Source organism: Prionailurus viverrinus, chromosome D1, assembly GCF_022837055.1.
Source record: "Prionailurus viverrinus isolate Anna chromosome D1, UM_Priviv_1.0, whole genome shotgun sequence".
Classification (NCBI taxonomy): Eukaryota; Metazoa; Chordata; class Mammalia; order Carnivora; family Felidae; genus Prionailurus; species Prionailurus viverrinus.
In genome coordinates, this window is record NC_062570.1 from 106,455,090 (window position 1) to 106,466,548 (window position 11,459).

At 55.4% G+C, this 11,459-nt stretch overlaps 2 protein-coding genes across 2 annotated transcripts; one reads left to right on the top strand and one right to left on the bottom strand.

The window, feature by feature from the left end:
* The first annotated feature begins 3,230 nt into the window (after nt 1-3,230).
* Nucleotides 3,231-10,936, top strand: LOC125147076 (40S ribosomal protein S25-like). Its single transcript, XM_047824048.1, is given in 3 exon segments — nt 3,231-3,337; nt 10,493-10,740; nt 10,743-10,936. Coding segments are annotated over 2 exon segments (363 nt in total). The 5' UTR covers nt 3,231-3,337; nt 10,493-10,571.
* Nucleotides 8,958-9,899, bottom strand: CD1H11orf86 (chromosome D1 C11orf86 homolog). The gene is made up of 2 exons (XM_047823298.1): nt 9,630-9,899; nt 8,958-9,056 (listed from the first exon to the last, which is right to left on the bottom strand). The coding sequence occupies exons 1-2, from the start codon at nt 9,897-9,899 to the stop codon at nt 8,958-8,960; spliced, it is 369 nt and encodes a 122-aa protein (XP_047679254.1).
* Nucleotides 10,937-11,459: the final 523 nt, after the last annotated feature.

Genomic DNA, 11,459 nt, shown 5'->3' on the forward strand with positions numbered 1-11,459 from the left:
GGGGTGATAGCTGATATCTTCTCGTGGTTTTGACTTGCATTTTCCTGATGACGACTGACGTCCAGCAGCTTTTCTTCCACCTTGGCCATCTGTGTGTCTTCTTTGGGAAAATGTCAGTTCGGATCCTCTGCCCATTTTTTAACCAGATTGTGTTTGCTATTAAGTTGCATGAGGTCTTTGTGCATTTTGGATGTTAACCCCTTATCAGAGATACGATTTGCCTGTATTTTCTCCCATTCCATTTTCATTTTATTAACGGTTACCTTTGGTGCGCAGAGACTGTTTAGTTGATATAGTCCCATTTGTTTCATTTTACTCTTGTTTCCTTTACCTTTGGGTGTCAAATCCAAAAAATCATCACTAAGAACGTCAACAACTATTTTTTTTTCAACGTTTATTTATTTTTGGGACAGAGAGAGACAGAGCATGAACGGGGGAGGGGCAGAGAGAGAGGGAGACACAGAATCAGAAACAGGCTCCAGGCTCTGAGCCATCAGCCCAGAGCCCGACGCGGGGCTCGAACTCACAGACCACGAGATCGTGACCTGGCTGAAGTCGGACGCTTAACCGACTGCGCCACCTAGGCGCCCCCCGTCAACAACTATTAATTGAGCACCCGCTATGCATAAGGTATTGGGGATACAGCAGGAGATGAAACATATCATGCTCCTGACTCGTAAAGTTGGCATTCTGGTGGCAGAGAGAATATGAATAAAAAAAATATGTTGGCCAGAATAAGTGGGTAAGGTGCCAAGAGGAAGGATGGGGTGAGGAGAGCTGTTTTAGATGGACAAGTCAGGGGAGTCCTCTGAATTGTGGCAGTTAATAAGCAGAGATTGCAGGAAAGCATTGCAGGTATCACAAACAGTAAGTGCAAAGGCCCTGAGGTGGGAGGGTAGGTCAATATGTTTAAGGAACAACAAGAAGGTCAGTGTGATTGGAGCTGAGGGAGAATGGGGGAAAGGCCTCCTGATGCAAACTGGAAAGGTAGCCAGATGGTTTGGATGGTGTAATCATGGGATTTGCTGTGCATGAGCAGAGAAGCCATTTCTGAGCTTTGAGGAGAGGAATGACTGGCTCTGACTTTAGCTTTAGAGGCATAATCTTGGATGCATGTGGAAAGTGGACCACAGGGGGCTAAGCTGGAAGTGGCCCACCAGATAGGAAACCACGTGGTCCTAGTGAGGAAACCACAAGGAGATGGTGGCTTAGCCCAAGGCTGTGGTACCGAAAGAGAGGGCAAGGGCTCAGAGTTTGGATGAATTTTGAAGGTGAGGCCAGCAAGATTAGCTGGTGGAAGGGGCGCCTGGGTGGCTCAGTTGGTTAAGCGTCTGACTCTTGATTTTGGCTCAGGTCACGATCTCAAGGTTCGTGGGATGGAGCCCTGTGTGGGGCTCTGTACTTGGCTCAGAGACTGCTTGGGATTCTCTCTCTCTCTCTCTCTCTCTCTCTGTGAAAATAAATAAAGAAACATTAAAAATAAAAGCTGGTGGAGGTGGGATATGGAGAGTGGGGGATGAGCCACTGACTATAATGGTTAATTTCATGCATAATTTGACCTGGCCATGGGAGGCCCAGGCATTTGATTAAACATTATTCAGCGTGTGTCTGTGAGGATGTTTCTGGACGAGAGAAACATTTGAGCTGGTAGACTGAGTAAGGCAGACTGCTCTCTCCAACGTGGGTGGGCCTTGTCCAATCAGGTGAAAGCATGAAAAGAACAAAAAGGTCCAGACTTGGACTGAAATGGACACTATCAGCTCTGCTGAGTCTCCAGTTTGCCAACTGCAGATGTAGCCTCTGTAATGAACCAATTTTTATAATAAATCTCTGTATGTATATATGTCACATACTGGTTCTGTTTCTCTAGAGGATCCTGACTTATATGCTGACCATTGGGCTTTCTGGTCCTGCCTATGGAATGCTTTGAAAGCTTGGAGTTGGCAGCCTGGACCAGATGACAGGAAAGACAGTTTGGGTCCATGGTGGGGCAACTTACAAGTCTGGCCAGGAGGAGTGTCCTCTCTCAGGGACCCCACTGGCTGCAGGGAGCCCACCGGGCAGCCTCCAGCTCACTTAACCTCCCCATAGAACATTTACACCGGTCCCTAGGGCCCTTCTGCCACGGGAAGGTGAAGTGGTGGCCATAGGGAACAGCTTTGGACTCTAGCCTTCCAACTGCCCCTGGTCTGTGGACATTTCACGTAAGCACGCTCTCTAGCCACTGTGTATGGTGTCTGTGTGTGTGTGTGTTCCGGAAGGCAGCTCCTTGGCAGCCAGCCTTTCCTACCAACACACCCACAACCCTGCCGGGATTGAAGCCTGCCCTGGGAAGGGGAGGGCCAGGCACCTGCCCTCTGGGAGCTACTGCTGGCTGGGGAGGCGGCCCGGCAGAGGAAAGGAGACGGAAGGCGGAGCTGTGGCAGGGCACACAGAGGCGAGGGGCTGGGCCTGACAGGTGAGGTAGGCTGTGGCATACAGAGCGCTCAGCCTGGGTCCTCTCACTGCGTGTGACCCATTCACGCCCATCCCTCCACTGGGGCCCCAAAACTCTCATCTGTTAAATGGGAGCATAGTCTATCTGCGCGCCTCCCCGCGGCTCCCCACCGTCCTCGGGGCTGGAGTGGCCACAGGGAATCTTTAAGCTAATCCCTCTTTCCTCTGCTACTGAAACCCTGTGACGGGTCCCCCAGGTGAAGTTCCACCGCCAGTGCTTTGAGCCCCGTCCCTTGTCTCCCTGTCCTCGCCTCCCTCGCTCCCACTTGCTCCCCAGGAACAACCGAGGCCCTCCTGGGTCTCCCAACGGCCCAGCTGTGCCACATCCCCGTGCCCTTGCACGTTGCTCTTCCTTCTGCCTGGCGCACCCTTCCCAGCCCTGCCGCCTGCGGGGTAGCACGCCCCCCTGCCATCCACTCCTCAGGAAGCCCTTCCCGATGCCCGCCCTCCAAGGGCTAACCTGGCCCTTCTCTGGGCACCTCTGCTCCCCGAGCCAGCTCCCGCAGTGCTGGCTCACCCGCGTGGCGTGGCTGTCACCAGGCGCTGCGCCAGTCCCGTTGGCCCCAGCAGTGCTCCGAACTGACTGGTTGTGTCTGGAGCTCAGAGAAGGGAGACCGGGCCTCATGGGGGTGGGGCCACGCAGGTCAGGGACAACCACAGCAGGGGCGGGGGGCGGTGAGGGGGGTGGTGAGGAGAGGCCTTCCTCCCTCACCCGTTCCTGCATTGGCACTGGAGGAGACACCGCTCCTGGGAGGCCCCGGGGCAGCTGTCTGGTCTGTGGCTGGGCTTGCTTCCCTGGATCCCAATGCCCACGGCCCTGCCAGGGCCCAGACAGGCCAAGGTGAGCTGAGGACACACTGGGTCTGAGCATGTGGCGTCCTGAGGTTTTCGTTGAGCGGGCGGTCTGATGCTATCATCGGTGCCCCCTTCCTCAGAGGAGGCCGCTGAGGTTCAGAGAAGGGACCCACCCCGGGTCACGCCAGGTGAACGTCCTGGAACTGAGGACCGATGGCTCTATGTGTTTTGCCTGCGTTGACTCGGGTAACACAACAACCCTGTGAGGAGGGGCTGGTTTTGTTTTTATTGAACAGATGAGGAAACAAAGGCACAGAGAGGGGTTGGCGCCTTGCCTCAGTTTACCCAGCTAGTATAAGTGGTGGAGCCAGCCTTCTAACTCGGGCGTTCGGCTACAGAGCTTGTAAGTCCTTTGCTGCCCTGACGCTGAGGGTGGTGAGGAAGGGGCGGCGATAATGTTCCTTCTCAGGACACGGCGCGCCACAACTTGCAAAGCTTCGCCACGCCCGGCACTTGACGTGCCCTTCAGCCCCGGGAGATACAGGAATCAAGATCTCCATTTGGGGAGCCTGGTGGCTCAGCTGGTTGAGCGTCCGACTCTGGATTTCGGCTCAGGTCAGGCATGATCTCACAGGTTCGTGGAATCGAGCCCTGCGTCGGGCTCCATGCTGACAGCCAGAGCCTGCTTGGGATTCTCTCTCTCCCCGTCTCTGCGCCCCTCCCCCCCCCCACTCTCTCTCTCTCTCTCTCTCTCTCTCTCAAAAAAGAAAAAAAAAAAGAATTTTCAATTTGACAGAGGAGGGTAATATTTTACCCAAAATATTCAACAAGTTAGTTGCAGGCCAGGGGCTTGGGCCCCAGGTTTGACACTCACGCTTGGGCCCACCCTGGCCCCTCTGACTGGCTGGACACTTTAAGTTTGGTGGCCCCCCAGTCCCTGAGGAAAGGGGCTTTAGGCACCCAGGGTGGGCGGAGAGTTCCGGCATGCTGTAAGGCCTGTCTCCTCATCTGTAAAATCAACGGCCTGGATCCGTTGGGCTCTGAGCTCCCTTCCAGCTGAATTTGCTGTCCTTGCTCTGAGAGGTGCTTGGGGAGGCAGTGTTCCCTGCTTGCCTCGTCGCCTTCCCCACTCCTGCAACCGAGTGGCCCCATTTCTCCTGCAGGATATTCTCTTCCACCTGCTCACAGCTTCGTCCCATCCGGCATGGCTGGAGGCTGCAGGAAGCTGAGGAAGATGTCCAACCAAGCCCAGAGGGGCACACTGGTCCAGGAACCAGGGCCTCCTGCTTGACCTGCCTCACCACCTTGCCCCGTGAGCTCCTACTCCATGGTGCATTGAATCAGAGCAGCTGGTCGCTGTCTGTCTGTCTGTCTGTCTTCCTCTCAAGCAGGACTGTGAACTCCTTGAGGGCAAAAGTCACATGGAGAGATCAGGGCTTGAGAAACAGTGCTCTGCAGTTCTGGGAACGCGTACAGAGGGGCAGGGTATTAGGGGAGGGGGGCTGAAGGGTATTAGGCAGGGAGGGGGGCCGAAGGGTCCCAGACCCCTCTGGCTCCTGGCTCTGAGACCCCACGGCATGGGAGAGGCCTGGGAGACTCTGCCCTTGTGGGCAGCAGAAACGGAACACAGCAGCACGAAATCTCTTTGCGTTTTGTCTCTGGGTGACCTTGGGGCCTATGCTGGCCCGAGGGTGGAGCCGTTAGAGAGCTTAGGGCTTTTGCACTGGCAGGGTCATCTCTCCAGACAGGTCACCCTTCCGCCCATATCTGAGAGGCCTCCAAGGGGAGCCACCCTCCCCCACTCAGAGCCACAAGGTCGGCAACATCCTCCAAGGCCTGCTGGTTTGCTGACTCAGGAGTTGCCCCCCACCCTGCCCCTGGAAACAGCCTTACACCTGCCCTTTCTCATCTTGTTTGAACCGAAGCCCCCACTGTGGCTCTGACCCAGCTCAGGGTGGTGCCCATTCCTCCTCCCGTCACCTCACCCCACCCCAAAAGCCGGCAAGGCAAGCTTATCCTTTCTCCTTGATGGATGAGGAAACAGGCCCCAGGGGCACAAGTGTGTGGGTGGCAGTCACAGAGCCTGGCCTGAGGCTCAGTGGTCTCCCCGGTGGCCCGCCCACCCCATGAGAGCGAAGGCTTCATGAGCAGACAAAACCAGGATAGGTAGGGCCTGAAGAGGGCGCATCTAGGGAGGTCGGGAGGTGGGGTGGGGGACCGTGGGCAACAAATATGTCCAGAGCCTGAGCCAGGGACATCCGTCCTGTCGTAGACCATTCAGATGGTTTGCACTCCCAGATGCACCGTGTTCTCTCTGGGCTTTCCAGGCCGCTCCCTCCACCGGAAACATGTATTCCTTCCCTTGGCCTGGTTAACTCCTGCTCTCCCCCAGGTCCTGGCTGCAATACATTCAGTAATTCGACAACTGTTTCCTGAGCACCTACAGGAAGGCAGACACTGTCCAAGGTGGGCTGTTCACAGTGACCAAAAAGAGAATTGTCCTGCCTTCTCGGAGTTTCCAGTCCCCGAGGTCCCACACACTGTTGACATGAAATCGTCAGTCTAGGCTTGAGGCTAACGAGAGGCCCCCGAATCAGAGGCGTAACACAATGAAGGCCTATTTTGCATTCATATCACAGTCCAGACGGGTAACAGGGGACTCTGCCTCAGTGTCACTGCCATCTCCTAGCCTTGAAGCCCCCTTGGGCCCTCTGCACTGGGCAGGCCTGTGAGCAAAGAGGGAAGCATCGAGGGTTGGGCAGGGATATTTAATGGCTCTGTCTGGAGGGCCATGAATGCCAGCTCCACTCATATTCTACTGGCAAGAGCTTGGCCACACGGCCACACCTGACTGCCTGACTGCAAGGAAGGCTGGGAAATGTCACCCTGCTGGCACATCCGGGTTTTTATAGACCTGACCAGTCTCTGCCAGGTAGAATCACACAAACACACCGTATTAGTTTCCTGGCGCTCCTGCAGAATTCCCCAAACTCTGTGGCTTAAGGCAGTAGGAATTTATTGTCTCACGGTGCTAGAGGCCAAAGTCTGAGATCGAGGTGCTAAAGGTTCCAGGGGAGGATCCTTCTTGCTTCTACTGGTGGCTCCTGGTGGCTGTGGGCGATCCTAGGCTTCCTGGGCTTGTGGTCATTTCACTCTGCTCTCTTCCTCCACCTTCACGTGGCCTTGGCCTCTATGTCCTTACATTATATGTGTCTCTCTAAGGAAACTTCTTGCTGGATTTAGGCCCTTCCCACCCCAATAATCCAAGATGGTCTCCTCATCCCAACATCCTTAATTTAATTATGTCTACAAAGACTCTTCTCCATACCCAGCAAAATTCACAGATTCTCGGGATGGGACTATGGACATATCTGCCTAGGGGCCACTTTAGAGGCAAGATCACCTGGACTCCTTGGTACCTGGTTTCCAAGAGGCCACAAACAGAAGATGCAAGGCCTCTTAAGACCCGAGCTCAGAAGTCCCAGAGCATTGTTTCCATTGCATTCTATTGGTCTGAGCAGGTCATAGGGCCCACGCAGATTCAAGGGGAGGGAAAATAGAATACCTCTCTCGATGGGAGGTGTGGCAAAGACACAATGAAAGCAGGCGTGCACCATGGGATGAAGGCTTGCGGCCATCTTTGGAAACAATCTATCAGAGTATATGAAGGCCTTTGGTGAAGGCCTCAGCCATGGGTCCGGGAACTGTGCTCCCTGATGGTGGGGTTGCTGATGGGGCTGAGGTAGAACCATTCTGCCTGAGTGGGAGGCCCCAGACCCGTGTGAGTGGCAGGCCTAGCCCAGCCATCAGCTCGCTGGGGGACCTTGGGTCAGTGCCTCATTCACTCAACAACAGGTTACTGAGTACTCAGCATGGGCCAGGCCCTGAGACAGGCACTGGGGTCCTAGTGGTGAGCAGGCCAGCTCCCCGTGGAACTGTCTGTCTTGTGGATGACAGAAGCTCGTAACTAGACAAACTGGTCACAGAGCATGACAAGTAAGAGAACAGCAAGGAGTTGGGCTAGAAAATCCTTGGAACACAGAGGCCAGGGTGAGACTCATGGGCTCACGGGCAGAGATTTGCAGAGGGCGATGAGGACACCTCCCCGTTCCGGGCCTCAGTTTCTTCCTCTTGCCATCCAGAGGGTTTGCCAGGGCTATGGACTCAAACCATGTTTCCTGGAGTCCTGGGGTTCCTCAGAGGCACTCAAGGGGCTACTGCACAAGACAGTGGAGTGGCAGGCATCTAAAGTTTGTGACTAATTGGTCTGGAAGCTTCTGGTCAGCTCTCAGAGTTCAGGTTCCAAGCCAGGCACCCTAGTCTCTGATCCCAGTGGCCGTCCGGGACAAGAATTCCCTAGAACCCCTCTTATTCCTCAAAGGCCATGCCAGGGTTCTGGGCTCTGGGGAGACAGGGAACCTCCCCTATGTCCGGCTGGACCCTCAGGTCTCCCCACCATCCCAGAACAGACCTTGCGCTGGGATGCTTGCAGCTGACCCCTCACCTTTGACCTTGGGTCCGCTTGAGCCAGGAGAGCCTCAGGGACCCCACCGAAGTGTCAGTGTCTCTCAAAGAGCCCAGGCTCTTTGGGGTCAGACCCTCCCTTCTGTGTGGCCTTGGATGAGTCCTTGCTCTTTCCGGGACTCAGAGTGAGCCCTGCCTCGTGAGGGTGAACGCAAAAAGGAAAGCAGTCCCCCCGAAGCTGGCTGGAGGTCAGCACAGGGGTAGGTGACAATTCCTCTGGGGAGTGAGGTCAAGAGAAGTGGCAGGAAAGACCCAGCCTCCTGGGGACCCATGGGGGACCTGCCCCTGGTGCCCTTGCTCCACCATCCGGCCAAATTCTGAGCCAAGCCTCCCGCGAGGGCTGGGAGAGGCCTGGAGGTGAATTAATGACTAGGCAAATTGTACACTTCAGCGCAGAAACCTTTATTCCTGTGTTCAGCCCCAAGGTTGGGAAGTGGGTGGGGGTGGGGCCATGGGTGCCAAAGACTATAATTTCTTCCCTGCCCTGGGCCTCGGTTTCTACCTCTGTCACACGGGGAGGGAAGGCTTCCCCCCCTCCCCTTCCTTCATTGGGATACTATGAAGATACAAGTGATTATATACAGGCCTGGGCCTTTCAGCTGTAGAGCTCCGGTACCAGGGATTGCCCTGACTTAGTCCTTGCCCTTGGGGGGCTCATTGTCAAGGAGGGAGGCCCATGCCTCACCCACCACTAGCCGGGCCTGGTGGGAGGGGCGTGAGCAGCTGATGTGCAGAGCCTCTCAGCCGTGGGGCTGGCTTCACTGAGCTCTGTCCTGGAAGCTCACGACTGGTCTTGTGTGGGGCCGGGGGTGTCGACACCCCTATTTCTAGGCAGGTTTCTAAGGTCCTCGTACATGTCACTGTCCCAGGGTGCCCCCATGCCCAGATGGCAGAATCCATCAGGAAACAGGGCTGAGCCCCCTTTTGGGGTCTTTACTGCAAGCCAGCCTTGGAGTGGAGGGCCAGGGCGGAGAGGCAATCACAGGACCCTTGGGTAAGCTGGTGGCAGAGGCCTCGGTGCACCACGTGAGGAAGGCAGGAGCAACCTACACAGAGGAGTCCAGAGGGCCACGAAGAGGTAGGTCAGCAGACACGGCCGTCTCATCCAGACGCAGCAGGGGCTGACGCCGCTTCCAGCATCCTTAGCTGGTGGTGCTCAGAGGGGGCTCTGGGGAGGCTGGCCGGCTCAAGGTCACACCAGGGAAGCCGGAGACAAAGCTCTCCCACCTTCTCTTTACCTGCTAGAAGACCGAGGATAGGCAAGATCAGGGTCCTGGTCCCACCGCCGCGTGGTGGGCTTCAGGTGCTGTTCCACCTACAGCCACGAGGTGGTGGCAGACCCCAGAGACAGGAGCACTGCTCGCCGGAGACCTTTTTCTCCAAAAGAAAGGAGGCAGGGGTCAGGAGCCAAAAGGTCCCACCAAGGGGGTCAGGATGCCCCCTTTCCGGGGCATAGAACACAAGATGTAACCCTGGGGAAGTTTTACTAGCTGATCTCTTTGCCTCCAGCAAAATCCACCCATCCAACACATTGCCAGATTAATCATTTGAAAACAGCTCTGCTCTAAAACCTTCCGTGACTCCCCAGTGCCGATGGGATAAATCCCAAAAGTCTTTAAGGCCCTCTGAAATATGGTGCCTGGATACCTCTCTCTCCAGCCCCGTCTTCGGACAACTCTGTTGTCTTCTTGGTCCTTGGTCCCATATGTTCCTACCTCTGAGCCTTTGCTGCCCTGGGTCCCTCTCAGTGGAGTCCTTACCCCCACCCCCCACCCCCCCGCGGCGCCCCTCCATCCGTCAGCCCTCAGCCAAACCTGCTGATACTGCTTCAGCCACCGCCGGCGCTCTCCTTGCTGGGCTTGAATCAGCTGCTCCGTATCCTCCAGGCACCCTGGCAGCCACTCCTGACCGGGCGCGTCCAGCCTTTCTGGGCCTCCGTTTGAGGGCCTGGACTTCTCCTGGCCCTGTCTGAGGCTCAGCGCCCGGCACAGCCGGCTCTCTAAAGGCTTCCCCCAGGGCTCCTGGAGCTTGCCATAGGAGGGTCGTGGTCCTCGCAAGGACTGACTGCGTGGCCCTATCCCCATGGTTCCTGAGGCTGCAAGTACAGGACTGCTCCAGTCCCTGGGCAAGCCACTGGCCCCTGAGGTGGCTCAGAGTCTCCACCCATCTGATGGGAACTCACTTGGGGGCAAAGGTTGGTGCTGCTGAGGTGGCCATCATAAACCAAAGGGCAGGCCACAGGGGACAAGCATCCCTGAGTCACCATCACCACTGCCTCTCTACCTTCTAGGGCAAGGAGTATAGGCCTCTTTCTCCTCCTCCTCTTCCAGGCAGGCTTCCCTGACCACGCCACCCCTGTAGAGCTTGGCCTCCCCTGAACTGCAGCCCTAGCTGTCCAAATTCATTCTGTTGGCACTGAGAACAGATGGTGCAACAGCAAAACCGGGATGGGCCTTTAGGCAACAGGACAGCTCCAGGGCGCCTGGGGGGCTCAGTCGGTTGAGCATCCAACTCTTGGTTTCAGCTCAGGTCATGATCTCGTGATCTGGGGATTCGAGCCCCGCATCGGGCTCCATGCTGACAGTGCAAAGCCTGCGTGGGATTGTCTCTCTTTCTCTCTCTCTCTCTCTGTCTCTCTCAAAATAAATAAATAAGCATTTTTTTTTTTTTTTTAAAGAAAGAAACAGGACAGCTCCACTCTTTGTCCAACATCTCAGCGAGGCTGCAGGGGTGGCCGCTGATCTCAGAGCTTCACAATGTCTCCCAAGGAGAAAGAGAAAGACGCTGAAAAGCCAGCCAAGAGACACAAAGACCCAGTGAACAAGTCTGGGGGCAAGGCCAAAAAGAAGTGGTCCAAAGGCAAAGTTCGGGACACGCTCAATGACCTGGTCTTGTGTGACAAAGAGACATGTGCCAAACTTCGTAAGTTCCCAACTAGAAGCTTAGGACCCCAGCCGTCGTCTCTGAGAGACTGAAGATTCGAGGCCCCCTGGCTGGGGTGGCCTTTCAGGAGCTCCTTAGTGAAGAACTTAGGAAACGAGTTGCAAAGTACAGAGCTCTGGTCATTTCCACCAGAAACACCAGGGGCAGAGATGCCCCAGCTGCTGGCGAAGATGCATGAACAGATCCCACTAACTGTACGTTTTGAAAAATAAAAATGTATTAAATTAAAAAAAGAAAGAAAGAAAGAAACAAACAAGACAGCTCCAATCTAGAATAGTCAAATTCACAGAGACAGAAAGTAGCATGCTGGGTGCCAGGGGTTGGGGGGGGTGGGGGGGGGTGGGGGAGGATTGGTCAATTATTTCATGGCTATAGAGCTTCAGTCCTGCAAGATGAAAAAGTTCTGGAGGGGCGCCTGGGTGGCTCTGTTGGTTAAGTGTCTGACTTCAGCTCAGGTCATGATCTCACGGTCCATGGGTTTGAGTCCGGCATCGGGCTCTGCACTGTCAGCATGGAGCCTGCTTGGGATTCTCTCTCCCCCTCTCTGTGCGTGTTCTCTCTCTCTCTCTCTCTCTCTCTCTCTCTCTCTCTCTCTCAAAACAAATAACTTACAAAAAAAGATGGGAAAATTCTGGAGATTGGTTGAACAACACTGCAACTATAGGTGACACTCCTGAATTATACATAAAAATGGCTAAATG